Source organism: Grammomys surdaster, unplaced genomic scaffold (genome assembly GCF_004785775.1).
Source record: "Grammomys surdaster isolate TR1022 unplaced genomic scaffold, NIH_TR_1.0 168, whole genome shotgun sequence".
Lineage (NCBI taxonomy): Eukaryota > Metazoa > Chordata > Mammalia > Rodentia > Muridae > Grammomys > Grammomys surdaster.
The window spans coordinates 2,783,827-2,811,621 of record NW_021604616.1 but is presented as its reverse complement, the minus strand read 5'-3'; the positions used below and the strand labels follow the sequence as shown (position 1 = coordinate 2,811,621).

Here is a 27,795-nt window from a genome sequence, read left to right as displayed (position 1 = left end):
AGATGCCATCCCCCTTCCCAATTCCCCCCACCCATTAATCCCCTATCCCATCCCTTCTCCTCCTTTTTTGCCTTTATACTATTTAAATTACATGCAAGTATTAAGGTCAATTCTAGGTTGAGGAACTAGCAATACAATAGATGCGAGTAGTCCAGGAAGAAGGAAGACAATAAACCCAGATAAGCAAAGAACATGCATGACAATAATCAGAATCCTGTGATCACTCCTGTGACCACTATTTCTAAGGGCTTATTAGAATGATCAAAATATCTGAGCCTACTTCCCTGTCCTAGCCCAAAGTCATTTTCATACCTGGAGCCTACTTCTTCATTCTAGCTTAAGATTGAGATTTCTGCCTGAAATTTCTTCTCTGTTCAAGTCTAGGATTTAGATTTCTGCCTGAAATTACTTCTTTGTTCCAGCCAAATGTCAGATTCCTTCCTGCAGTTCACTTCCTTGCTTTTGGCCAATGTTAGATTCCTGCCAAACAGCCAATATCCTTGTCCTTGGCCAATGACAGATTCCTGCCAGGCAGCCCCAAAAGCTCTCCATATCTCCCCCTTTTTATTGCATAAACCAGACTGAGCATGTCTTAGGTCGTTCTGACAAGAAAGCCTTTTTTTTTTTTTAAACTGTCGTGGAATATGCATTATCATAAGCAATATACATCTGTCTTAGGTTGATAAGGCTCTGTGCAGAATCTTACCCGTCCTTGGCTTGTCAACCTATTAAATTGATAATTCTGTCTGGGGGTCCATTTTCAGTTTCAAGTCATGTACTTTGGCTGCCAGCATGTTGATGTAGTTAGAGACAAGCTTTAACATGATGGGCAGAAATAAAAGTATTCCCAGGAAAAGAAGGGCTAGCATGGTCAAGCTATATATGCCATTCCTGAGGTTTGACCAAAATAGAAATACTGACCTCGGGCCATAGATAATTTTATCAGCATTATCTGCAGCATCAAAACTCAACAGAGCAGCATTCTTTAAATTCATAATATCACTATGCAAAGTTAACACACTCAGAGAGGTATTAGGATTATGCCAAATACCCTACAGGTGTCTTTAAACTTTTTTCTAATTATAATAACAATCATTAAAAATTTTATCAGTAACACTACTCCAATGATATTTGTTATGACACTTAAGATGATTCCTAATTCTTGAACGCTGAACCTCCTTCAGATAATTTGAATAGGTTATAGAGCATCAATCTGTTTTTCCAGATACCTATATAAATCCTTTTATATACTCAATACATGAGTAACATTTTTTTCCTAGATGGTTAACAAAAATAGTTGCCTTAACTCCTTGTGTCAGTGCTATTGCAGAAGTAGCGGTGCTAGCAATTAATGAAATTAAAGCTGTTATACCAGCAATAATCAAGCCCACTACCCTCTTGCTTCTGCTTAAAAGTGAACTCACTTCTTCCAGCACTTTTAAGCTTTTGTCAGAGAATCAAGGTTTTCTAATACTCAGGGCAGTAAGACAAAAGCTGGTTGATAGACCCCCATAACAGACATGCCAGGTTTCAACACACTAACACAATTGGAAATTATACAGTCAATGTAACTTAAAACAAATACTGTAGAAGAGACAAAACCAATTTTAGCTTGACAATTAAAAGAGCCTTAAAACATGCACTAACCCTTGTTTGAAATCCAGATCCTGTCCCAACTTTATCTCTTGCTATCATATCATCATAATAAACTACAGCTAACTTCCAAATATGTCTCTGAAAATGTCCAAACCCAGCCTTCCAAATGTAGACTGTTATTTCCAATATTGGATTGATTTCTAGACCTGTACATGATTGAATCCTAATAGCTGATCATCTTTAAGAAAAATACAAGAGACATTATAATTTCTCTTTTTGATTCTCTGTGCCACAACTTGAAGCAAGGCAGCTTGTCCCATCTGGGATATAGGCAAGCAAAGGTGGGTCAGGAATATATGTCCTATACAGCTCCCCAGTCACCCTAGTCAGGGAACTCAGCAAGCTCACAGGTCAGCATCATTCTTTGTCTAAGCAACAGCATATCTCACCAATCTTTTTAAAGTCCCATGAGCTTCTTCCATAATATCTTGTTGTTGAGAATTATACAGAATCCCCATAATAAATTGTTGACAAAAAGTCTTGACTGCTCGACTACAATTGCCAGATCCATTATCTGGGGTTTTTTAATTAGATATTTTATTTATTTACCTTTCAATGTTATCCCCTCTCCCATCCCCCCCAAAACACCTTATCCCATCTTCCCTCCTCCTACTTCTATGAGGGTATACCCCCACATTCTTTACTAGACACTGAATAAACATATTGATTGAAGGTTTGTTTGAATTTTATTATGTTGAACTATTGGTTTTAAGAAACAATCTAAATTTCTGAATAAGTGCACATTTTTCTATTAGAAGGATTTATAAAAATCCATGTGGCTTTAGAAATTATTTATGAGCATGCATTCTACTTGGGTGACTATTATTTAAAACAACATTGATTTAGAGACTCTTGCACTTTTTGCCATGGAGAATTGCTTCTTACAGAGGTGTGGGCACACACATCATTTCAGCTGCCTTCTAGGAGAATATCAAGCCTGCCGTCATTCACTCATAGAAGAAAGGAGACTCAATCCTTACATTACATCTAATTTTAAATTAAGTTTGATATTGGGTATAGTGCTCTCTAAACGTACAGTTAATTGTCTCAGTTATTCCCATAGTAACTTCTCAAATAATTTTCAGATTGTACCCATCCCAAGGTAAGAACTAGTTACTTGATTGTATAAAACTAATTGGTTAGAAAACATTTCATATTTATTATCTAAAAATAGAGATGTTCTATGGAACTTTTTAAAATCTACTCCATGATTATAGTTTCCATACCATATCATTATTTTCTTTCTGGTTATTTTAAGCAAGTCTATACATACTAAGTGAAATTGGCAAAAAAAAAAAAATTTTTTTCTGTGAATAACTAAATCATCCTAATTTTGAAAGTTCATTCTACATCTGATATTCTTTAACAGTGAGTTATGTGAGAGTCATTGTATTAATCAGGGTTTTCTAACAGGACAAAACTTGTAGGGTGAATATGAATACATATTTATATTAAAATGATTTATTAGGTTGGCTTATGCAATTTGGTTCATGTAATTCAAACAATGGTTATATCATAAAGCAAAACAGAGAATCCTGTAGTTGCCCTGTCCATGAGGCCGATGACTCAGCAGTCTCATTCTGGTCCTCGAGTCCTGGACAATTCCTGGAGAGCTGCTTATCTTTAGTCTACATCAGAACGCCAACAAATCTGGCTTTCATTCCAGCAAAGAAATGACTCAGCAACAGGACAGTTGAGTTTGCCAGAAAGAGGGAGCTGCAAACAGGTAAAGGCAAAGCTTCCTTCTTCCATGTCCTTTTAGGTGGGCTGCCAAAAGGTACAGCCTAGAATTAAGGTGGGTCTTCTTGTTTTAAATATTTTAATTTCTAATATAATCCCTCACAGGATACCCCAGAGCTTGGGTTTTTTGTTTGTTTGGTTGTTTGATTGGTTTTTGTTGTTGTTTTTATTCAAGATGTAATATAGTTGGCAATCAAGATTAGTCACCACAGCAAGACAATGTGTTAGAAACTATGTGTGTTTAGAAGGTCCCTTCTTGCCTCATCTCTCCCTACAGAAACAAAGTACTCTGTTGAGTTGGAAACCCACTCCTAGATTTACTCTTGGGCAGTCTTGAATATCCCTATATCCCACTTAATTTAGGGGAGGGTACATCTGGCTTTCTCTTTTACTTTCTTACTAATCTGTACCCTCCTGAAGAGCATGCTTATCAAAATCTCTGTCCTGCCACTTTCACAACTTCTTCTTCATTATCTATGAAATATAACAAAAATGACTTCCTTGGATATTCATAACATCCTCACAGCATCTCTATGAGTTAGACTTTGTGTCATTTCCTGAGCATAGAATAGTCTGATGCATCAGGAGCTAAATTAACCTGCCTCAGGCTATGTGGCTAATAAGTAGTTGGTGTAAGTGAAGCATAGGTCTGGACACATAATTTTGCTACTATACAAGTGTTAGCTATCACATAACTATAAAGTCCTGCATTTTACTGAATCATGTAAAAGTCAAATGAAATGTTTGTGTGTAGAGTTGGTAGTGTGAAAATGTACATATCATTCCAGGCACATAATCAATTCTCAAATTCTCAGTAGCGTATTTATATTTCAATTTTAATTACATTTAATTACTAAAGTTAATTCCGCCTATATTCAGTAGGAAGGAATACAATATAGAAAGGGGTTGTTTATTTTTGGTTTTGTTTGATTTTTTGTTTGATCCATGCAATACCTTTTGTTCTTGTTATAATGTTGTGCCTAGTGTAGTTAAATAAACAGAAAAGGAAAGTCAGCCTCCTCCAACCCTGAAAGAAAAAAGAAAAAGGAAAGAATCCATATTTATAATATAACAATAACCACAGTTTATACTGCTAGTGTAAAATAACTTTTTAAGGATTGTTTAAGTGTGTGTGTGTGTGTGTGTGTGCATGTGCACACACACACACACACATACACACACACACTGATACCCATGTGCCATACCATGAGCATAGAGTCAACTCGCTCTTCTCACCTTGTAGGATTAGGTCATGAGGCCTGTATGCTAGCACTACTCTTAACCCACTGAGCCATCTCATTAGCCTTAAGAACTCTCCAGGTCAATTCCTCTTCCAGCCTCTTTACTGCACGACAATGAAGAAACAGGAAAGTAGTTGGGTTATCAGAGCTCAGGAGATGGTTAGTAAATATGGTGTTTGCCACACAAGCCTGAGACCTTACCCTTGATCCCTAGAACCCACAGAGACAGTTTGGCTGGTGAGTCCACAAGCTCCTGTAATAGTCAATGTCTCAAAAAATAAGATAGATGAAACTTGAAGAACCACTGAGGGTGGCCTCTGCCACAGGCACCTGCAGGAACATGTATAAACTCTCAAGCACACATGCACACATACATGTGCACACATTGATATATGTCCAAAATAAACAATGCATTTTAAAATTACTTAGAATAAAACAAAAAAAAACAAATCAAAGCCTACATTTTCTTTCTTATTACATGGCATAGTGATTTCTGGATTATCATCCATTTTTCTACATGCGGGCAAGTTTTTAATACTATGGTCACTAATGTGTCCCAAAGGACTAAATTTCAACATTATAAAGAATACAATAGATATGTGGTTCATATGTGCATAGTAAAATAGAAATGTTAGGATTAAGATTTTAAGTTGTTTTCTATGCAGTTTTGTCAGCAGTTGCTGTTTTTCTCCTTTCCACAGGTTTGTAACTGCAGCACAGTGGGGTCCTTGGCTTCGCAGTGCAATGTAAACACAGGCCAGTGCAGCTGTCATCCAAAATTCTCTGGTATGAAGTGCTCAGAGTGCAGCCGAGGTCATTGGAATTATCCTCTCTGCAGTCTCTGTGACTGCTTCCTTCCAGGGACAGATTCCACAACTTGTGATTCAGAGACTAGGAAATGCTCCTGCAGTGATCAAACTGGACAGTGTACCTGTAAGGTATGAATAACTGAGCTGCTCCAAGAAAAGCCCCCATTCACTGGATACTCCATCACTCAGTTTTACTTTCATTCAGGTTTCTATTCTTGCCTCATTACACAACTCAAACAAACGTTCATGGCCAGACACAGGTTTCCTTGATGTATGCTCATTGGCATACAGAAAACACTTTTCAACTACTTTCAACCCAAATACAACCTTGTTTCCCGTCAGTACAGAGGGAATAGGTTCCACAGTGACTGAAGTTGTTTTTCTTCTGGGTTCTTATTGGTTAAAGAAATGTCTGCAGAGTGGACAGTAGGGTCTTTCAGGCACAGTCAGAGAAAAGCCACAGCTGATAACCAAGCTTGTCACAAACCCTTTTTCCTGTGGTTAATCAGCAGCCACTGCACACTGAAGCATATTTTTCCTATGTAAATTCAGTAAAATTTCATCACATGTGAACACTGACATCACAAACAGTGGATAACTATGTGAAAATTTTAGCCCTCATTAAAACTGTTAAATGGTGTAGAAAAGCAACCAATTAAAATGGGTAAGAAGAATGGTTTTGTCTTTTATATATTCCTGAAAAAAAATCAATCCCAGGATAAATGTAGTTAAAACAGTGTTACAGATAGCTTTTGAAGACAAAGTCTGTGCGAAGAAAACCAGAGAGAACAGTAGGCTGCAGCCTGGGAGTAAACAAGCCATGGTGAACATGACCTTGAATTTAAGAAAATAGCCTCTATGTGAAAGACCCTCATTGAGCAGATTATCATGCTCCATACATGCACACTCTATTATGGCCATATGTTATATTTGCTGAATGTTGCATATATAGTATAGCAATTATATGATATTAAAACAAATATATAAATGTGGAATTACAGCTTCCTCTCTGGTTTTTTTTTTTTTATAGGTAGGAATCATTGGTTTCGTTTGTGTTTGAAAGTTATATTGCTCACAACAGAGTTGTATGAAATGCATAGCTTAGACCTCACAAACAGTATACAGTACCCTCAGGAATAGATGCATTTAGGAATCTGGTACCTTTAAAAGTCTCAGATCCTGACAGGGCTGTGAACTCAAAATACCATTTGAGGGGATACATAAGCAGCATATTCTTCATTCGTGTGTTTGGTTTTCATTCATGAAAACGAAATGTGTTGCTGCTCCCAGTTCCTAAGTTGATTTCTCCTACAACAATTACAGTGAACCCTGAAGGGCCCTCTTTTTTCTTCAGGTGAATGTAGAAGGTGTCCACTGTGACAGGTGCCAGCCTGGCAAATTTGGACTAGATGCCAAGAACCCGCTTGGCTGCAGCAGCTGCTACTGCTTTGGAGTTACCAGTCAATGCTCTGAAGCAAAGGGACTGATCCGTACGTGGGTGAGTAAGAAGCTGCTGAGCCCTGTAATGTTGTGATGCTCATTCCTTCAGGAATCGTTTAGTCGGGCCCTGAGGGCTAGCAGCAAATGGCAAACCATTTAAGTAACCCTGTCCCCTGCATGCACTCAGAAATGGTAAGGGCTCTATGTGCCATTAGGCAGTTGGCATAAACGCCTCTTGAAAATTCTTTCTAGAAGATGGTTCAATTACTGTTGACAGGGAAATGGCAAGTGGAAACTGGAAGGAAGCATTGTGGTAGCTGGAAGCAGCTACATCCTGAGGAAGGAGACGCAGTTGGCATCTAATGTAGCGCCCTATAAACCAGAACCTGTTGTTTGCCTTCCACCCAGCCATAGGACACCATACATTGTTTAGATGGCATCATGCTTATTTTGACTTTAATTTCCCTTTGTTTCCCCAGAATTTAGGTTCAACTTTTATTAATGAAAAAAAAATTGCAGTTTTCAGAGACTATTAGTCTCATTACACAACTCATTTCAAAGCATTTACTGCCTACTGCTCTCTCCAACCATGTCTCAGTTCATTTTCAGGGATAACCTGCCAAAGTGGGGACAAGAAGCCACATAGGCATGTACTCCACACCTAGCTTTAAAAGAATGCCCCAAAGACTCATATTCCACTTTCTGCTGAAATTTGACCTTGTGCAGGTGACTCTGAGTGATGAGCAGACCATTCTGCCTCTGGTGGATGAGGCCCTGCAACACACGACCACCAAAGGCATTGCTTTCCAGCACCCAGAGATTGTCGCAAAGATGGATGAAGTCAGGCAAGATCTCCATTTGGAACCTTTCTACTGGAAACTCCCAGAACAATTTGAGGGGGAAAAGGTAAAAATAACCCTGAATTCACGTATGAACAAATAAAACATAATTTAGGTCATTAGAAGTTTGCCTCGTCATCTCTATCCTATTTTTTTTTCAGTTGATGGCCTATGGTGGCAAACTCAAATACACCATCTATTTTGAGGCTCGGGATGAGACAGGCTTCTCCACATATAAGCCTCAAGTTATCATTCGAGGTGGAACTCCTACTCATGCTAGAATTATAACCAGGCACATGGCTGCCCCTCTCATTGGCCAGTTGACACGGCATGAAATCGAAATGACAGAGGTAAAGTTGGTAGTTGTTTGGTGCAGAGATACTAGTGGTTTTTCATTCAATTCTGTCACAATGGTGTATTTGATTCTCATTTACAGAAAGAATGGAAATATTATGGTGATGATCCTCGAATCAGTAGAACTGTGACCCGTGAAGATTTCTTGGATATACTATATGATATTCACTATATTCTTATCAAGGCTACTTATGGAAATGTTGTGAGACAAAGCCGGTAAAGTATTATGGAAAAATACTCAAGTTCTTACTCTAGGGTCTATGGGGCTGGTCAAGAAGACACCAAATAAGAAATCAACAACTGATTGGTTTGTAACTGAGGTAACAAAATACAAGCCAAGGGAGGATTCCAGTCACTTGATAGAAGATAAGCATTGTTTACCCCCAAATAAATAACAGAAGAACTTACTTACTTACATTAGTCATGATGAGTAAAATGCACCAGGAGAAGTTCAAGATAGCACATACTGTAGGTCACATATAGGTAACTGTAGTGTTATAAGTCTGTTATAACATTGTTGAGAAACTGACCTTGAAGCATGAAGGGAAATAGACAAGGTCAAGTTAGCCCAGTCCTCCATCCTTGATCATGCTCTTGATCATCTTTGATCTGTCCATGCCAGTGAAACATGTATGTTTATTTACCCCAGATATAATGATGCATGTTGATTGAAAACCATAGTGAAAAATCCATACACAGATGAATTGAAGAAACGTATGTGACATCAAGGAAGCAAAACTGGGAATGCTTTTCTAAAAGTAATACACGAGTCATTGACAGTGGCACTTGGGGCCACACTGGTACCATTTTCAATATCAACATTCACTGAAGTCTTTGGTCAGAAATAGTCTCAAATTCTTAAAGAATTAATGAGACAAAAAGAATGTAATCTTGAAAGTATAAACCCTGTTTTCCATGACTCTGGTCACATAATGATGGGAGGACCCAGTGATAAAATCAAGGGATGTTTGTCTCACTTGATAATGATGTAAACATGTTTGTAGATTATGAAAAATGTTGTAATTAGAGAAAATAGAATAAAATATAGAGAATAGAGATAACAGAGGCTCCAGACTTCTTCACAAGCAGAAGAAATTATCCAAAGGGATGAAAGGAGAACCCACACAGATCTAAGTAAGATTCTCACTGCAGTGGCCGAACATTGCGTTAATTTACTCAGCAACTCAAAGTCACTTTTTATGGGGTATATCCTTTTGTGTTCAGGAAATGCATGGAGTCTAAATATGTTTGTTAAATAGTCTTATGACAAATGAATAAACCAAGCTAGAGAAAATAAAGAGGAAGCCTCTTATACTCAAATAAGTGAATTTCTAAAAATTTCTATATATCAGATGTGCATACTGTGCTAAGCATACACACAATCTCACATAGAACTCGTTCTTGTCCAGTGGAAGATTCATGTTGCTCACTAGATTGATGAAGGGGCTTTCAGTGAAAGAGTCTATTATGAGCTAAAACTTACCTTCTCTTTTATATTCCTTTGGGTTCTTTATCATAAAAATAAAAACCTGTACTAAAAAAAAAACCACTGTAACCTACATTGCTAATTATTTTAAAATAGCAAAATGCATTAGTCATAGAAGCCAAAGCTGGCTTACATATTAGATATGCAAGTGGATTACTTTGCAAGTTCCTACAGACCACCCTAAGAATTTGATAGTTCACAGAACATGTTGTTAGCGTTACTTCTGGGATCAATGTTGTCTTCACTTTTCACTATACAACAGCCCTATCAAAACCCTAGTTGTAAGCTCACCAGTAAAACAAGTAAGGCAGATACATCACCAGCACTTGAATATTTAAGACAGGGAAAATAAGACAAAAGTCAAATATCCCCAGTAAGACAGCCAAACATCTTTTTCATTACATAAACCATGGCAGTGTCAGAAATAGAGTTTAAGGTTGATTATGTATGTAGTAACTTGTAGAATTCAGTATTCATTTAAATGGAGGCCATAACCAGAAACAAGCAAAGCCATTGCTTCACTTCCATCCTTCCCGCCTCTCTATGCTTTCATCCACATGTGAGCTCCTCAAACCACCTGAGAAACATTATTCACAGCAGACTATATTGTCACCGTTCAAGAGTCTCTTGATTTTTACACCCTGCTCTTTCATATGCATGTATGTACAAGAGAAAGAAGGCAAGATGATGCTTGTATTTTCTAGAAGAAGCTTGGATCCCCACAGAGGTTTCAGTGGAGAGAAGACTAGTCAAACAAGCAGCAGTTTTTCCTCTTGCATCACAAAGCCCTCAGAGAGCAGAAGGCATTCTTATCAGAGAGGAGCGCTGCTTCCAGCTCTATGTGACCCTTACCACCACTATGCTGCTCTAAGGAGAGGAAAGCAAAACCTGCATTTTAGCCCAAAATTGGTTTTGTAAGAGCTCCCAAGCACTCATCACAATGCTAGTGAAATCAACATGTGCATTCATAATTCAATAAAACTTACCTACACTGTTATAAAGTTTATGACTCTACCTCCTTAAGCTATTGGAGGTGCCTTTTATGGAGGCAAAACTATTCAGTGTCTCACTTAAAAGTTTATTTGCAGAACATTCTCATGTTGCAATTAGTCAGTCATGAAATAGTCTGGGTTTATGGACTGCATATATTTTAATGCATAATTTCAAATTAATGAAAAAGGTATCAGAGGATTCACTGGGAATATATATTTTTCTTTCCCACCAATAGGAAGTCACATGAAGGATTTATTTGATAAAGCTAATAAAATATTAATTTGAAAGGCTCTTTATCCTTTTAAAGATCAGGGTTAGATCATGCCTGGCATTGTTTCCTAGGAGGCTTTCCCCAGTTCTTGAAAGGACACCCAGAGGTTCTAGAGGAAGAGAGTAGTAAATTACAGCAAATTTCAATTGTGAGGACAGGAGATATTCTAAAAGAGAGTGACCTTGGTTTGCCTGCTTGAAAGAATATAAATGTCTAATTGATTGGCCATGTCTCCATGAAGCTACTCACGTTTTGAAAACTGGGAGGGAGATTAAAAATTTTTTATAATTACTTCTCAACAGGATAGCTGACATCCAATTTAGTAAACTCCTTAGGATTTATGTGGATATTTTCCTAATAGATAACCTCAGTCTGAGAGGAAATAAAAATGCAGTTATCGGATGAAGTAACTGAGCGCCTGAAATTTAAGCAGCTTCAAAACAGTGTAGTTATTAGCGTGATGGCCCCCTTTCTACTGTATGTAATTTCATGTTACCTTGATAAACAGATGCATTTTTGGTTCATTGAAAACAAGCTACCTCTGACTTGCAGAAATCTGAGGCGGGGGTGGGGTTGGGAGTGGGAGTTCTTTAAGCCTTGAGTAGTTTTTGTAGGCTATGTCTGCTTGTGTGATCATTAACTCTGCTTGCATTCTTTGTAGCATTTCTGAAATCTCCATGGAAGTAGCCAAACCAGGACATGTATCAGCAGTGAGCCCACCAGCACACCTGATAGAAAGATGTGACTGCCCCCCTGGCTATTCTGGTTTGTCTTGTGAGGTAAGCTAGCTGCTACTAACTCATTTGAGCTCAGCTCCATTCCAGAGCCAAATGGGAATCCTTCTCAAACTTCCTCTGCCCTTAATTGCCATGTGTACTCTTAGCCTATTTAATTATCAGTCATGTATATTAGCAATATATTATTGTCATTGTTAGCTTGTAAAGAATCTTAACTGGAGGAAACTACCTGATTAAAAGATTTGTAAAGATATGTCATAGCCAGGGGTGAGTGTGTCTCAAAAGGCTGGTCTGTAAATCCTATCTATCTTCTTGGCACCATTTCTGAGCAGTTAAAGCATTTAAACTGCAGTGAATATGAGACATAATTCTATGCAGTTTGATAGTGTTTTTTATATAGAAAAGACAAAATCTATATAGGAAAGGCTAAATAGCAGGCTGTTCCATTCAACATAGTCTTCCCAAAAGGACGTGAAATAGTTTTCATGGTGCGACCATCACAATTTTAAAATCATTTTTTCACTCCTAGGGTATTCCTCTGAATTCCTTCTGGTATTCTACTCAATTTCTATGAATATTAATATGTGAAAAGAATACTACAATATTGGAAAGTTGGGAGAGATAAGGAACTGGGCTGAATTTGAACCTCAGTTTCATCAAGTACTAGGGCTGAGACCTTGCATAGATTTCTGAACCTCTAGAAGCTAGACATGATAAATACTCAAGACTGAGTAACTAGTGGTATTCTACAACCTGCCATTCTACAAATTCCTGACTTTAGTGAGTTTTGTGGGACCTACTATATCCCAAATTCTGTCTCATTGGTCACATTAATTGATGCCCTTTCATGAGGTTGAATATCATTGATGTCTCCTCCTCTTCCTACAGATTAAGACTCTTATGATGGTTATATAGGCTGTGAACCTTAAACACGTCACTGGTTTGTGGGCACTATGACTCATGTACTAACAGGTTCATGTGCTGATATTTTTAATACAATTTAATCTGACAACTTTGTAAATGGGATTTTGGAAGTTTTCTCGATAATGGGATGCATGACTCCAGGACAAAGCTAAACTATACCTTCAAAATTCCATATTGGGGCTAGTGAGAGGGCTCTGTGGGCACCAAGCCTCACAACCTGACTTGCTGAAATTTCCAGGATCCACATGGTGTAGGGAGAGAACAAACTCCCCCAAGTTTCCCTCTGATCTCCACACACTTATTATGGTATGCATATATCAAAGCAATACATATGAATTAAATGAATAAACAAATGAATGAATGAATGAATGAATAAGTTGTGACTTTTATCTCACTTAAACACTTCAGACACTTTTGATGGCTTATTGCTGAACCCCAGGTTTTTATCTATTGAATCACCTCAAGGATTAATATAAATGAGAATTCATGGAATAAACTAGTACTGCAAACTCAGTTCTGTTAACTTAACCACCACTATATTGCTCCACAGTGTTCACAGAACAACTTCCTGGGGTGACGGAAATACCTTGATGCAGCTCTATCGCCTGCTCAAAAGGAGATATCCATTGTGATATGCTCACTTGAATCTCATAAACAATCAAATAACCCATCTCTTTATTGGGTAATAGTTCCCTCGTGCATGCATTTTTACACAATACAAACTAATACTCTTGTCTACAGCTGCCTTTCAAACATCCCCAGTACGAGGCTGGAAATGAGTCAATGCACACATACAAATGGGCTGACATTTCGTAAGCATGAGAGTCAGAATCGAACAGGACACAGGGAACTATAAGGTGTTTTCCTAGAGAAAAGGAATTTTGTTTCACTGTGTGGCTGCACTGCTGGAAAACTGGATGAACTTGGCCAAATCCTTCAACTGCCATGGGCCTCCTTATTGTTATATCTAGTTATTGTTATGTAGTTACCTAAGCTATAAGGTGGAAGTTCTGAAACTTCTGACTCCATGTTGTAATTTTCCTATAGAAACTATCCAGAGTCAAGCTTGGCCTTCAGGTATCTTGAGAAGAAAGATATTACATCTCCATTTCTCCCCCACTTATTTAATACGATTCCTTCATATTTCAATAAAAATGTTGAACAAAATGCTCAACAAAATTATTTCAGTACAATCTGCATTTCTCCACAAATTTCATATTATACGTTTTGTGATTTATAGGCTGTTTAAAAAGACTAAAACACACGTTAGCATTGATTTTTCATGACTTGCCATTGTCTGAAAAGATGAGTTAGCACAAATGAAGCAAATGCAAATGAAAGTAAATGGGAAGTACCTAGGGTGTCCCCGCATAAGCATGAGAACTCGCAGCTCCGTCTGTCCCGTGAGCTCCGCTCATGCTCCTACTTACAGACACTGATCACGGCAAGGGCTTAGTGGAGAGATGATGGAGATAAAGGCTTATCTCTCATAATAAGACACCTGACATGTTCTCCACACCCCACTGCTTCTCATCCATTATACATCCTATTTATAATTCATTTTGATTCTAAAGTGTAATTACCCAAGCATAAAATCTAATCGTCAAAGCAAGAGCTAAGGACAGGTTTGAAATAATCCACCCTGTTCCAGTAACATATGCTTTGGGTCAAGAATACACAAAACGATTCCTTTACAACATCTTTGCCAAGTGTGCAGAGTCCTACTGATATTTACATTTGTTAAGCTAATCACTCCATATTTCTACACAAAATGAGATTTCAGGAAGACAGAATTAAGTATTACCATTTAAAATGCAGCCAGTTACAAGGATACCACTACACTCTTGCCTAACACTCAGATTAGAGGGGCACTATTGCTCTGCTCGGCACAGTTGCCAGTCCTTGAAATAACTAGTTACTGTGATTTATGATCACAATAATTTGAAGTGGAAACTAGATTTCTTTTAGAAGTCAAATGAAAGGCTCTCTCTTCGTAGCGTACTTGTTTATAGAGCCCCCTACTTAGCCAGATTTCCAGAGTAGCTTAGAGTACAATTATTATCGAAACCTATAATCAGTTTCAGTTACACACAGACACCACTATTTATGACTTTTCGGCATTGTGTATATGGCACTCTGCAATGATATCAGAGATGAGAAGTTTAATAATGATGCCTAGTTGACATTTGGAGAGTTCTAGTCTCTGAATCCCTCTTCCCAGGTCTTATTTGCTTGGATCAGAGTTGAACTGGTATCTATTGGATCAATCAAAACCTGTCCATTTGAGCAGAGTGAATTTTAAGTCCCAATGTACACTTACTAGACAATCAGAAAACTCAAATTCATAATGGGGAAAGAATGGCCCCCTTCCTCATGCATACTTCCCTCAGGGGTCCTATAGCACTTTGGTGGCATGGCATGTGGGAAATCCGAGGGCTGCTTTTATATAGTATGTCCTTCTTTTTTTTTTTTTTAAGATTTCTTTATTTATTCTATATATATATATGAGTTCACTGTAGCTGTCTTCAGACACACCAGAAGAGGGCATTACAGATGTTTGTGAGCTACCATATGGTTGCTGAGAATTGAACTCAGGACCTCTAGAAGAGCAGTCAGTGCTCTTAACCACTGAACCACCTCTCCAGCCCCTAGTATGTTCTTCTTAATTTTGGGGAAAAAATGTGAGAACTGTATCAATAGGAAATTGCACCCTATGCAAACATCACGCCATGCATGTGTACACAGTAAGATGACTGTTATGTTCCTAGTCAGAGAAATCTATAAGGCCCTTACTGTGTACATGGTATGTAATTGACTGAAGCATTGGTTTTTGACATGTTATGGATAGATGGTATGTATTGTTTTGTTCCCTGAGAACATTAGAAAAACTCTTGCTGCCTTTATTTTAAGTTTATTCTCAGCAACCACATCTAAATTTTATGTGGGACAAGGCACTTATGTTAATTTGTGGAAAGCATTAAATATGTGGATTAATTCTTACTACAGTCCTATATAAGAACAAAATTTGTTGTATGTGTACTGTATCCTGTATCATCTCAAACACATCTATGGCATACTTATACTGTCAGACTTATACTACAGAGTTTTGTTTATAATCTCCATGTTCCCACTGGAGAAACTGAGGCCCAAGCAGGTAAAAGAACTTGCCTGCCATTACACAGCAATGCAATAACAAAGCTGTGTTTTAAACTGAGATATATTTGTTTTTATACATGGTAACCTACTCAAATATTATGATACAAAGATCCATGTGTTTCAGGTCAGGAAAATGAGGCGTGCAGCACTCAAAACCCATGTGTACTGATATGTAGTAAGTGTCAGAAGAAAAGCTAAAGTCATGTTGGCCTGGGTGCAAAGCCCAGACAGAGATCCCAGGCAGAGTATGTTCACTGGTACTGCCTGTGTCTTTTGTACACATTTGATTCTGAAGTTTTTGAGAGATACCATATTGTGAAAGGAAAAAAATGAAAGGAGAACAGAAGAAAATTGAGTTGTACCTAATTTCAGGGCATGAGAACAGAATTTTGGAAAAGTTGGAAATACAGGTGGAAGAAAAATGTAACAAAGTGAAGTTTGAAATTGTTCTTATTTGTTTTTCTTAAAATCTTCATCAGGTTCCAAAACAAAAATTTTTTGGGAACATGTAAAAGGAGCTCCTTTTCTGTCCTATTTAGGCTTGTTGTTGTTGTTGACTTTTGCCCCTCTATTTTTCAGTGAGGGCAGAAAGACTTGATATTTTAAAAACCATCTCAGGTTGATTTTTAACAGAAATAATAAATACAGAGGGATCCAGGAAAGGATTAAAAAGAGATGAATCTAACATATTGTCTCATATATTCTGATAACACTCTAATTCTTACATTTAAAAACAGTCACTTTTTCTTTGTTTAGAAATACAGTCCACCAAAACACAATATTAAACTGTTAAAAAAGTTTAGGTGTCAGCTCAGGTTTTGAACCACCATATGGTTGCTGGGATAAGGAACTCACGTCTGAAAGACAGCAACTGGCCCACACCCTTCACGCAATCTAACTTTGAAATCACCGCTCCCATATCCATCAGGGTGCAGTCCCAAGGAGCCCACATGCCCCCTTCAAACACTCTTTAAAACAGGATGATGAGCGTGCCTATGGCCCTCAGAGGCCCTCAGCCACCACCACTAGTCACACCTTCTCAGGAGTTTTAACTCATCTCTTGCCTTCCACTTTACAAACTCAACTGCAGTCTTTAGGGATGGAGTCAAGATCGTAATGTTTCACAATTCCACAAATGACTGAAAAGCAAAAGGAAAGGCTTAGAACTCTTCACAGAACTCAGTATGGAACACCTGATTGACTACAATACAAACCTTGGAGTTCTCAGTACATTTTAGCCTGGGACACTGATCTTGCCTTGTTCAAAGAAATGTATTCTTATTTACTTTGTTCTTCTAAGTTTTCTTTGGTTGGTTGGTTTCTTTGAGATACAAAAAAGTCTTAGAAATTCCTCCCAATTTTTTTGGTTTTCACACATATACACAATATATAAACACAGAGACAGATACACCCCACGCAAATAAAATAACAATATTTAGAAAAATAATTGTGAGATCCATATAAGTAAAATGTAAATGCAAATCTACTCAAGTTAACATAGTAGCAATTTGTTGCAATCTACACAGTATATTGTTTTTGGTGTAAGAAGGAGGTGTGTGAGTGTGTGTGTGTGTGTGTGTGTGTGTGTGTTTCAGTGTGCATGTTCTCATATGTGTGAGCACACATGTGTGCAGAGGTTTGGACTTAATGGGTTCTCCTTGATCACACTCCATCTAGCCAAATGAAGCAGGGTCTCTTGATGACTCAAGACTTACAGCTTTGTCTGGGATTACGAGTGGCTGCCACACTCAACATGCTTTATATGAGTTCTTCTGGACCAAACTTTTGTCTTCTTACTTAAGCTGCTAGTTCTTTGCTCTTTAAGACAGCTCCACAGCCGCTGGGTACCAACTCGCCAGCCGCTGTGTGTAGCTTCTTCAGCCCCTGCGTGCCACCTCTAAAGCCGGTGTGCCGCATCCTCTGCCCGTTTGCTACATCTTCAGCCCCTGAGTGCCACCTCTACAGTCCATGTGCCACATCCTCTGCCCACTTGCTACATCTTCAGTCCTGTGTGCCACCTCCACAGTCCCTGTGTGCCATCTCCGCAGCCCTGTGTGCCACCTCTGCAACCCTGTGTGCCACCTCTGCAGCCCTGTATGCCACCTCTGCAGCCCGTGTGCCACCTCCGCAGCCCTGTGTGCCACCTCTGGAGCCCCTGTGTGCCACCTCTCCAGCCCTATATGCCACCTCTGCAGCCCCTGTGTCCCACCTCTACAGCCCCTGTGTGCCACCTCTGCTGCCCTGTGTGCCACCTCTGCAGCCCCTGTGTGCCACCTCCGCAGCCCTGTGTGCCACCTCTGCAGCCCCTGTGTGCCACCTCCACGGCCCTGTGTGCCACTCCTACCTCAGCAGCCCTGTGTGCCACCTCTGCAACCCCTGTGTGCCACCTCTGCTGCCCTGTGTGCCACCTCCACAGCCCTGTGTGCCACCTCTGAAGCCCCTGTGTGCCACCTCCCTCTTGTAAACACACTTGGGTTTACTCCTTCAGTTATATTTAAAATGAATTCTTCAGCTGTAATTTCTACACTTTTTCTGTAAAGATGAGAAAAGTTAACCTCAGTTGTCAATAACAGGATTGATTGCATGTTATTGTATGTATATATACATAAACCCAAAGGTACAATATGTATTTGAATGTACCATGAGACCAAAAAGATGCAAAGGGTTTTTTTGTTTGTTTGTTTTGTTGTTGTTTTTACTAAGGAGTTCAACCTTTTTGTAGTGTGCTCAAATTCGGAAAGGAATGAAATCTCATTAGAATTTCTTATAAGGCTGATAAAAGCCAAGAGACTCTTAATTAAGTGCTTAATTGAGGTACACATTAAACAAATCAAAATAAACTCAAGGAGGGCACTGAGCATTGATTTTTTTCTCTCTCTCTCTTTCTGGGGGACTTCTGTATATTTTATTCTGAGCTGCTTAGGCCAGATCAAAAGCATATACATGCATTAGGAAGTTCTTGGTAAAACATGTTTGCCTACTTAGCCAGCTGTCATTCTTTCTTCAACAGGGGAGGTTTAAAGGAAGAAAGAAGATCCTACTTAGCCAAGGTGTTTAAACAGCCTCTTTATAATCCTCAGTGGCATCCAGGAACTGCCTCCTATCTCTTAATCAGAAATCAAACACTGTCTGATGAGAGAGAGCATTGAGCCTGGGATACAAGTCAGCCCACCTCATGCTGAGGACCTCTTCACAGAAATCCAGTGCTGTTCTTGATACAAGCGTATGACAAAACTTTCATGAAGATGAAACTCTTAGTTTTGCATATGTCAGATTTGCTAGCAATTTTCTGTTGGCTTTGTTTTCATTGCAAAATGAAAAAATAGAGCTCAGGAAAGAATAAATTTTATGAATTCCTAGTAGTTTAAGACACAGGAATTTCGTTATTTTGATTTTTTTTCTTTTTATAAGCTTTAAATCATATTGATATAAATAATTCACCTATAGGGTTTTTTATTTTGTTTTACTGAGATTTTTTCTGGACATTTGCTAGTTATCCATCAAGCACAGAAAAGCATATTTTCAGCTGTCAAGGACATTGGACCAGCATTTCGTTAGTCCATATGACAGTGTTAGTTAAAAATAAACCACTCAAGAAAAAGACACTTTCAGGCTTTCTCAGGCAAAAGCAGTAGATGCAAATGAAAGCTTTCCTCTGCTAGAATCTGATTACATGAGGCTGCCAGTGCTGGAGAACAGAAGAAGGATCTAGCAGAAATATATGAAAATTGGCATTTATGCTTATAAGTGGGACTGCTCAAATTCACATACACACATAGAGGGCATAGACCAAGGTTGTCTATTCAACCACTGGAGGACTTCAGTACTGAAGCAAGCATGCTAACAGGCTTGCCCTAATTGCCTTCTTTTTCTTCTAGACATGTGCACCAGGATTTTACCGACTGCGTTCGGAGCCAGGTGGCCGCACTCCTGGACCAACCTTAGGAACCTGTGTTCCCTGTCAGTGTAATGGACACAGCAGTCAGTGTGATCCTGAGACCTCAGTATGCCAGGTAGGCACCTGCAGCTCCATGAACAACACGTGTGCACTCATTTCTCTTTCCAAATATGCAGTCCTCCATGCAGAGGCAGATTCATCGTCAGGGAACATAACTGTGTGCTTGAAATGAAAAATGCAAGGGGGAAGGACAGTCGCCATGCTCTTCATTTAAAAGAAATATTATGATGGGGAAAAAACTCCTCAGTTTCTCTCAAAAAAGAGAATAATAGCACCTTAGAGCACAGGAGAAAACAATAGTCAAAAATTGTGTGATGTGTTATTTTCTAATTATAAGCAAAAGTGTGTTTTTGTAGAATCTGGAAATTACAACACAGTGTTTAAAGGGTTAGGACGGTAGAGAGTTTGTGATCTATATGGGGTCTTAACTTTGATTTCCAGTTTTTCAAATTAAAAAGAAAATAATGGAAAAGGGGGGGGTAGTGGTAGAAAAAGGAAGATCAAAAGAAAAGGGGGGAAAAAGGAAAGTTGTTACAGAAAAGTTTCTCCCAATACAACCTAAGGCAAAATATTATATTTCAAATATTTCCCACTGTGTTTGTCTGTGTTTAAAAACAGAGCATGCAGTACTATCAGAGTTATATATTGTGCCTTTTACATGTGCCTATCATCAACATATTTAAATACATTGATTGTATATACTGTAACTTACCTATTTCTCATAGAGTTAAAGCTTTCCTCTGCTTTATGCTTAGTGCATCTTCCTGGTAAGAGGCAGAACCCTGAACCACCATTTTGAATCATCTGCGCTCTCTGGTCTCTTGCCCTTCGTATTTCAGGATGCCCTGTCATTGCTGACCCCCTAAAGTTGAGTCATGTCATAGCTCTGGACATCTAGCTCCCCCGTGTTCTTCCTCTTATCTTCTGAAATCTTTCCACTGAACCCTGTAGAACTCATAGTGAAACAGCAATAAAATCCCATGTCGAATTTTGTTCTTCCCCTAGCTTTCTCTTCACATTGCTCATAGAATTTTCTGCTGTTCTTCATGTTTCTGACTCTGAAGAAATGGTGGCTGTCCTAGTTCCGCACTGCCAGTCCCAGCCTTCTCCACTTTCTCTTCTGTAGCACCAGTCAGCTGTGGATCATTTCCATGTCTGTCTCTGCTGCATCTGCTTGTTTAGTTAACCACGCACCCTCTGAGAAGACCCCTGACTCCAAAATAGTTTTCCCTTGTGTCATTTTTATTATCTAACAAATCTGATGGAATCTTTCTTGATTTCAAATGTTCATAAAAATCTACTCTCAGTTCTTCGTCTTCTCAATTTTGAATATCTTCTGGTTTGGGCCTCTGTCTGTTTTTCTCCTGTTCAGCCCTTAGAATTTCAACATCTTAATCTCATCAAGATTTACATTATATTTCTCATGCCCTCATTTTTAAAAGCAACTAACTTCGTGAGCTTTCATATTGTTATTTATCTTCCATCTACCTTGGTTTTCTTTCTATTTCTGTTTGGTTTTTGATACAGGGTCTGTCAGTGCCATGGCACTTGCCAAGTAACCTATGTTGGCAGTTCAGAGTGCCCTGCCTCCACAGTGCTGGAGTCACAAAGACAAAACACCATGCATAGCCTTTTGTATGTGTCCTGGGACTCAAACACAGATTTTCATGGTTGTGTGATTAGCATTTTTTTCTGACTGAGATATCTCCTCAGCCCTTAGTGTTGCATCATATGAAACCAGCGGAAGAGAATCATAGCTTACATGACCTCAGTGACTATTGATCACTTTTTGTTTCTGTCACCTCTGACTCTTTTCCTTACATTGGAAAAATTAATCTTTCTGGAAAAGACAAATTCTTAGGCTAGAGATGCAACTTATAGTGAAGCACTTGTGTAGCATGCATGAGGCCCTGTATTCAGAGTCAAGAGATTGGTAAATGAGAGAGTAAGTCTGGGAAGGAGAGACCAAGGCTTTACCATGGATGTCTGATCCTCACACTTTCTGCCATTCAAGGGTACCCTCTCTTAGTCTCCCATCCCATCTGTACCATCATTCAAAACCTAACAAAAGTCTTTGGCTCTACCTCCTTCTAACTACCAATGCTTCCATCATCAAAGGGCTTTCTATATTCAGTTTCGCTCAGTCTATATCAACTCCAGTTTTACTTCCAGGACTGTGGTAGAGCCTGTGACTCACTCAGCCCCAGAATTCATTCTTCTTGACATATCAACAGAGTTTGCCACCATGAATCTCCACATTCTTATTGGAAGTCTATGTTTGGTTGATTTTCCAGCTATGCCAATGTGAAGGTTTTGAAACACCCTCTCCTCCCCAGCTCCTCTCTTCATCCCTCTTTTCTGTTTCTCATTACCCTGATATCAATACACTGCATTCCCAGGATTCAGTGCCTTTTGCTTCTCTAAATACACTTGTTTCCATAGTGATATTACATAGGTACATAACTATCAGTGCCTACACTGTGGTCCCACAGTATTTACATGATTCCTACCACTTAATTTTAATTCTTCTCTAGTAATTCTAAAGGTTTTGTGGTATGTGAAAGTTATGTTATTTTCCTTCCAAGATATTATTGAAAAGACACATTTTATTGATTAATATCACCTTGTCTTCATAATTCATGATGTCTAAATATATGTTATTATTTTTCCCATATTAAAATTTGCTTAAATTTACCAGCCTGAGTAGTCATAGACCTTGTAAATAGGTAGTCTTGGCAGACAATACCAACTTAGATAAGGACAAGTGAGTCTTAGGCAGAGTCAGAGTGACTTGTCCCCTGAACCTTCACCCAGCTGATACCCGATTCTGAAAGATATCTGTATTCCCCCTGAACACCCACACTCCAGTGTCATCCCCTTCCCCACATCCTGCCTTTCTGTGTTTATAACCCCTGTGTGAATGAATTACGATTTGAGAAAAAATAAATTATTTAAAAAAAAAATTTGCTTAAGACTCATATCTTCTGTTCTATTTGCCTTCTTGTTTTTACTATAATGCTTTACTTCCCTTCATTTTAGAATGTGTTATATAGTAAACATGGATTTTATCTCCCTTACTTCTTTAATTTCCTTAACTAGATTCCACATATTCATTCCAGTGATACTTTTATTCACTATTTTCATCCATTTTCTAAGATATATAACTAGGATTTTGATTGAAACTGAAGTAAACTTCTCTTTACAAAATTGTTGTATTTATACAGGTCAGTTTTGTTTCCTTTACCTGGAAATGTTACTTCTTTTGTCTGTAAACATTTTATATCTTATAGTTAAAGTATTATAAAAGATAGGTTATATATTTTATACTTTAAAATTATATATATTATACATCATCATTTCAGTAGTTAACATTGAAGTATCTGTGTTAGCAGGTCATTTACTAATTAGTCTTTATCATAAAATTTTTAGTTTGATTTCCAACCATTTCTATTTACAACCTATCAGTGTTCACTTATTTATATTTATTTTATAGTTATAAATTGTTTTAAAATATATATGTTAATTTCTTGTCATATACTGTCTGACATAATACTGTCATATACTGTCTGAAATAATTATTTTATAAATTTTATCGATGAGGAACAACATAAAATGTTAAGTAGATAAATAATCAACCACCTTTCTAATCACCTTTCATGATATTAATATTAGAGTCCCATTCTTCTACAACAATGCTTGTGGCAGTAGTTTATTTTTTTTTAAAAAAAAAAAAGTCATTCCTGGGCTGAGAGATTTCTCAAAGCATCAGAGCTTAAGAGGACTTGGATTCAGTTCCCAGCATGCACATGGCAGCTTACAACTGTCTGTAACTCCAACTCCAAGGAGATCAGGCACCCTCACACAGACAAATCTACAGGGAAAACACCAATGCACATAAAATAAAATAAACTATAAATTATTAGAAAAGAAAAGAAAGTAGTGTTTTAAGAAAGAAAATTATTTCTTGACAAGTTATGAAGTATCTTTTTATTCCTATATCCTCAGAAATTCATTTAATCATGTAAGGATATTAAAATCCAGAACATACTTGATTGTGGAGGGTGGAATGAGAGGAAAGGCAGATTCTAGAGGTTTTTGAGTATAGTTTTATCAACTAAAGATGAGTACTGAAAGTAAATTAATAAGTAATATTAACTTTCCTTGAATACCCAAAATAATTAGTATTTGCTTTTGATGTCATAGTCTTATTTTCTGCTTGTCTGTAAATTTCAACAGATAATTTGGTAGAAAGACTCAACTCATAAGTTAAATGCACTATTCTTATGTAGCTTTAAAGGATTACATTTGCTTTAAATGATTGATTTAAACACACTCATAAACGAGAATTTAACTTCACTTTTATTAGACAAAAGTTACTGTCCTTTTCCTTTTTTTTTTTTTGCTGTTGTTGTTTAATTGGTTCTTATGAAAGTATTCTGCCTTAAGAATCCTCGGTGAAGATCTATTTTCTAAGAATCCAGAGATGAAGAAACAAATAAATACTTCCATCAAACATACATAGTTATATATAAACTGTTATGCCTTGAATTTTTATATTGTCCTTATGGGAACTTTTGAAGTTAGCCAACTTTATTTATCTTAGAAGCAGGCTCCTGAGGCAACTAAGAAACAACTATTATTCTAACCTCTTAGAGCAATCAAGGAGGCAGAAGCATACTGATTTCTCTTCTGCTGGACTCCATCTATCTTAGGGTTTCTATTGCTGTTGAAGAGACTCCATGACCAAGGCATCTCTTATAAATGCAAACATTTAATTGAGATTGGCTTACAATTTGAGAGGTTTAGTCTATTATCATTACAGCAGGAAGCATAGCAGTATCAAGGCAGACATGGTACTGGAGAGGGAGCTGAGAGTTCTGGATCTTAATCCAACTGCAGCCAGGAGGCTGTCTTCCAAGCAGCTAGAAGAAGGATCGCAAAACCCACCATCACAATGACACACTTTCTCCAACAAGGAGACACACTTCCTAATAGTACCACTCCGAGGGCAAGCATATTCAAACCACAACACCAGACAAAAGCTATATCTGTTATACTTTGCAATGTCCCTAGTTTTGGTGTAGTGACAAGCTTTGGCTCCATTATCTTGACTCAAATTTTGACTTCAACTCTCAACTGACTGGATGAGCCTAGTCAGTTTCTTTAATTTTTGTTCTGCCTGAGGGTCTGCATTTATCAATTGATAACAATAATAGTTGTACCTCTCCGAGAATTTTTATACAGACTCAATAAAATATTCAATGAACAGCTTAAAACATGATTTAGCAGATGGTTGACTTAATAAAAGCAGTTAAATGGGGCTCAGTGGTTAAGAAAATTTGCTGCTTTTCAAGAGGATCCCAGTTCAGGCCGCAGCCCTCAAATGGCAGCTAATAGCTACCTGTAATTCCAATTCCAGAGGATCTAACACATTCTTAGGGACTCCAAGAGTCCACATACACCTGATATTCCATGAGTGTCACATGATACACATATGTACATTCAAGCAAAACACTAACATAAAATAAAAGCAAATAAAATATTTAAAAATAAAATGTAAAACCACTGTAAGTGGCATTGGTAATTACCATATTATCCTTCATTTGTAGTCTTAAAACTAACAGGCTGTTAATCAATAAACAATCCCAATCAAAATAATCATTATCGTGTCTAGCACTATGCAAAATTTTCTATCTTGGCTTATTGGTGTTACTACAAGAAAACACCATACAACAATCTCATTGGCTTATAAACAACAAAAATAATTTCTTTATAGTTCTAAAATCTGGACTGTTCACCAAAGCATCAGAAACTTTTGTGTCAGGTGTGGACATTTCTAGGTCACAAAGAACATTATTTGTCAGTGTCTACACATGGTAGGAGGAGCTCTAATGGTGGCTCCATGCACTGAAGTTTTGTAAGAGCACAAATTCCAACCAGGAGGGCTTAACTCTATCACATGGTACTGGAGAGGGAGCTGAGAGTTCTGGATCTTAATCCAACTGCAGCCAGAAGACTATCACATCTGAAAGGGCTACTTCCCATGACCATCACATTAGGAGTTAGGATTTCAACAAAGGACCACAATGGCATAGGCATTCAACAAACAAATACCAAGATAAACTTATTGTGGAAATGATATTTAGAGATGGGAACTCATTGATGTTTTTTACTATATTTACTTTTATCTTCCCTTACAAACAATAGAAAGAAAAATGCATGTAGTTGTAGAGAAATATATGGTTAAATAATTCTCCCAACAAACACTACTGTGTGGCTATGCTCTTCAAAATTCCACATGGCATTTTCAAGAGAGTAGTTGCCTCATCCTCAGTTTGGATAAGTTCTAAACCTTCTGCACTATTTCTTACTACAAATACCTCAGTGGCTGTCATTGACCCTGATAGAACTTGGTTTGCTGTGAATGAAAGATTAAAGCTTACGAGATGTTACACTCCAAGCAGGGGAGGTAGTGTGCTTACTACAAGTGAATAAAGAGGCATATGTAAGGAGTCATATGGGTAAATGACTGGTAGGTAGAGGGATACACAGTAGATGTTCTCACTTACTGATCACTATATCCATCTGTTGTATCTGTCCTATTTTCCACAATATTGAAGCTTTAGCTAACTTGTATCTTAAAGGTGTAGTCTATAAAGATAATATTTTATTGTGTTAGAATTATAATTTTAGAAGGAAATGAAAAATGCAAATCCCCTTCACTATTGTCTGACACAATGTCAATATCTGTAATTCAATTATAAGTTTTCTCTTCAGGAAATAGACATTAATTGGAGTCTATGGTATTTTTAAAATATTGGAAACTTTCCTTAATATATCTAGCAACCTTGCCAAAATATGGATTATGCATTTTTTACAATAGCTTTGAATATTAATGCTTAAAAAAAATTAGGTAGCCTTTAAAATATTTGACCAAAAAGTATGAAAATTGGGCTTTAATTTTAATACAAAATAATGTTTAGTGACTGAGATGGAGGAAACACATGCTTACTGGATTAAATGTTTGATTTTTGAAAGCTCAAGTTAAATCTCTTCTAGAGAGTGGGCAGAATCTACAGAGGTGATCAAGAGGTCCATATGAAATGCTCAAGAAAGTATGAAAATGTAAAATTTGTATCAACGTAAAAAAACAGTTATAAGCCTGTCCAGGTTTTATTTCTAAAAGGGGGTAGGAAGGTCTCAGAAAAGAGGTTAATTCCGGTACCTTACTGTGGTTTATTTAACCAGTTTTCGTAAACTGAAGAAAAATAAACATTGCTCTCTGGAGATGAAAAAAGGTTCTTTGAGCATAGAGAATATCCACCCAGTAGGTACGCTTACTCCACATACAATGTGTGAGCCTTTAGATTCTTATTCTGCAGTATATTATCACTTTATTATCACTTTCCGAGACAGGATGATGAATTACATCTTAAATTCTTTTAAAAAATATTAGCTGTTTGTGCCCAACTATGTATATATATCAGGACTAAAAATAGACTGTAATATTGGTACTATACTGGTAAAAACACAGGCCACTGTACATAGATTTTTCCATTTGTTCTTATATTCATGAGATAGGTAGTATCATGTCTTCTTTTGTATTAGATTAAGTGATATGAAAGAATTAATAATTTGCTTAGATAAAAATCGTGAGGATGGGGTTTGTTGTTCAAATGCTGAATTGTTTAAATAAACAACTGATTCATGTTTTATGATATCTCCATAAACAAAGCTACAAATAGAATCTGCATGATCACAACTGAGAGATTAATGGGGTGTATAAATGGTTGCAAAAGATGGACCACAGTAAACTCCAGAGACATTACTAACCATATGATACACCCTCTTCAGTACAAGTTAAAAGTGTGTCCTGGGGATATTATATTACATAAAGTTGAAATGATTCCTAATCCTTTGGAAGATAGAAAACATGCTAACAGGTAACCTACTGACCAATAATTATGAATCAATTAATATGAAATTAACAGAAAAAATTAATTTAGGTCACCCGTCTATTCTTCTGGCTTTCATTACAAGTATTTCCAATATGTCTGCCTTGTGTTGGGTGCTATGATATAAGGTCTTTGTAACAAGACCTCTGGGAAGCAATGTTAGCTATCCCAGCACATCTCTGGGAAACAAGAATTGGAGTTCATCTGCCAAACTTTAGAAGGCAGAACTCAGACCT

At 37.6% G+C, this 27,795-nt stretch overlaps 1 protein-coding gene across 1 annotated transcript in view; it reads left to right on the top strand.

Moving 5' to 3' along the window:
- Positions 1–27,795, top strand: part of Lama2 (laminin subunit alpha 2) — a 575,131-nt gene that overhangs the window by 383,930 nt on the left and 163,406 nt on the right. The window contains exons 23-29 of the mRNA XM_028766419.1: positions 5,339–5,575; positions 6,801–6,944; positions 7,613–7,792; positions 7,887–8,075; positions 8,162–8,295; positions 11,491–11,608; positions 19,525–19,659. Of these exons, the coding sequence (XP_028622252.1) occupies positions 5,339–5,575; positions 6,801–6,944; positions 7,613–7,792; positions 7,887–8,075; positions 8,162–8,295; positions 11,491–11,608; positions 19,525–19,659 (1,137 nt within the window). The remainder of the gene's footprint in view (positions 1–5,338; positions 5,576–6,800; positions 6,945–7,612; positions 7,793–7,886; positions 8,076–8,161; positions 8,296–11,490; positions 11,609–19,524; positions 19,660–27,795) is intronic.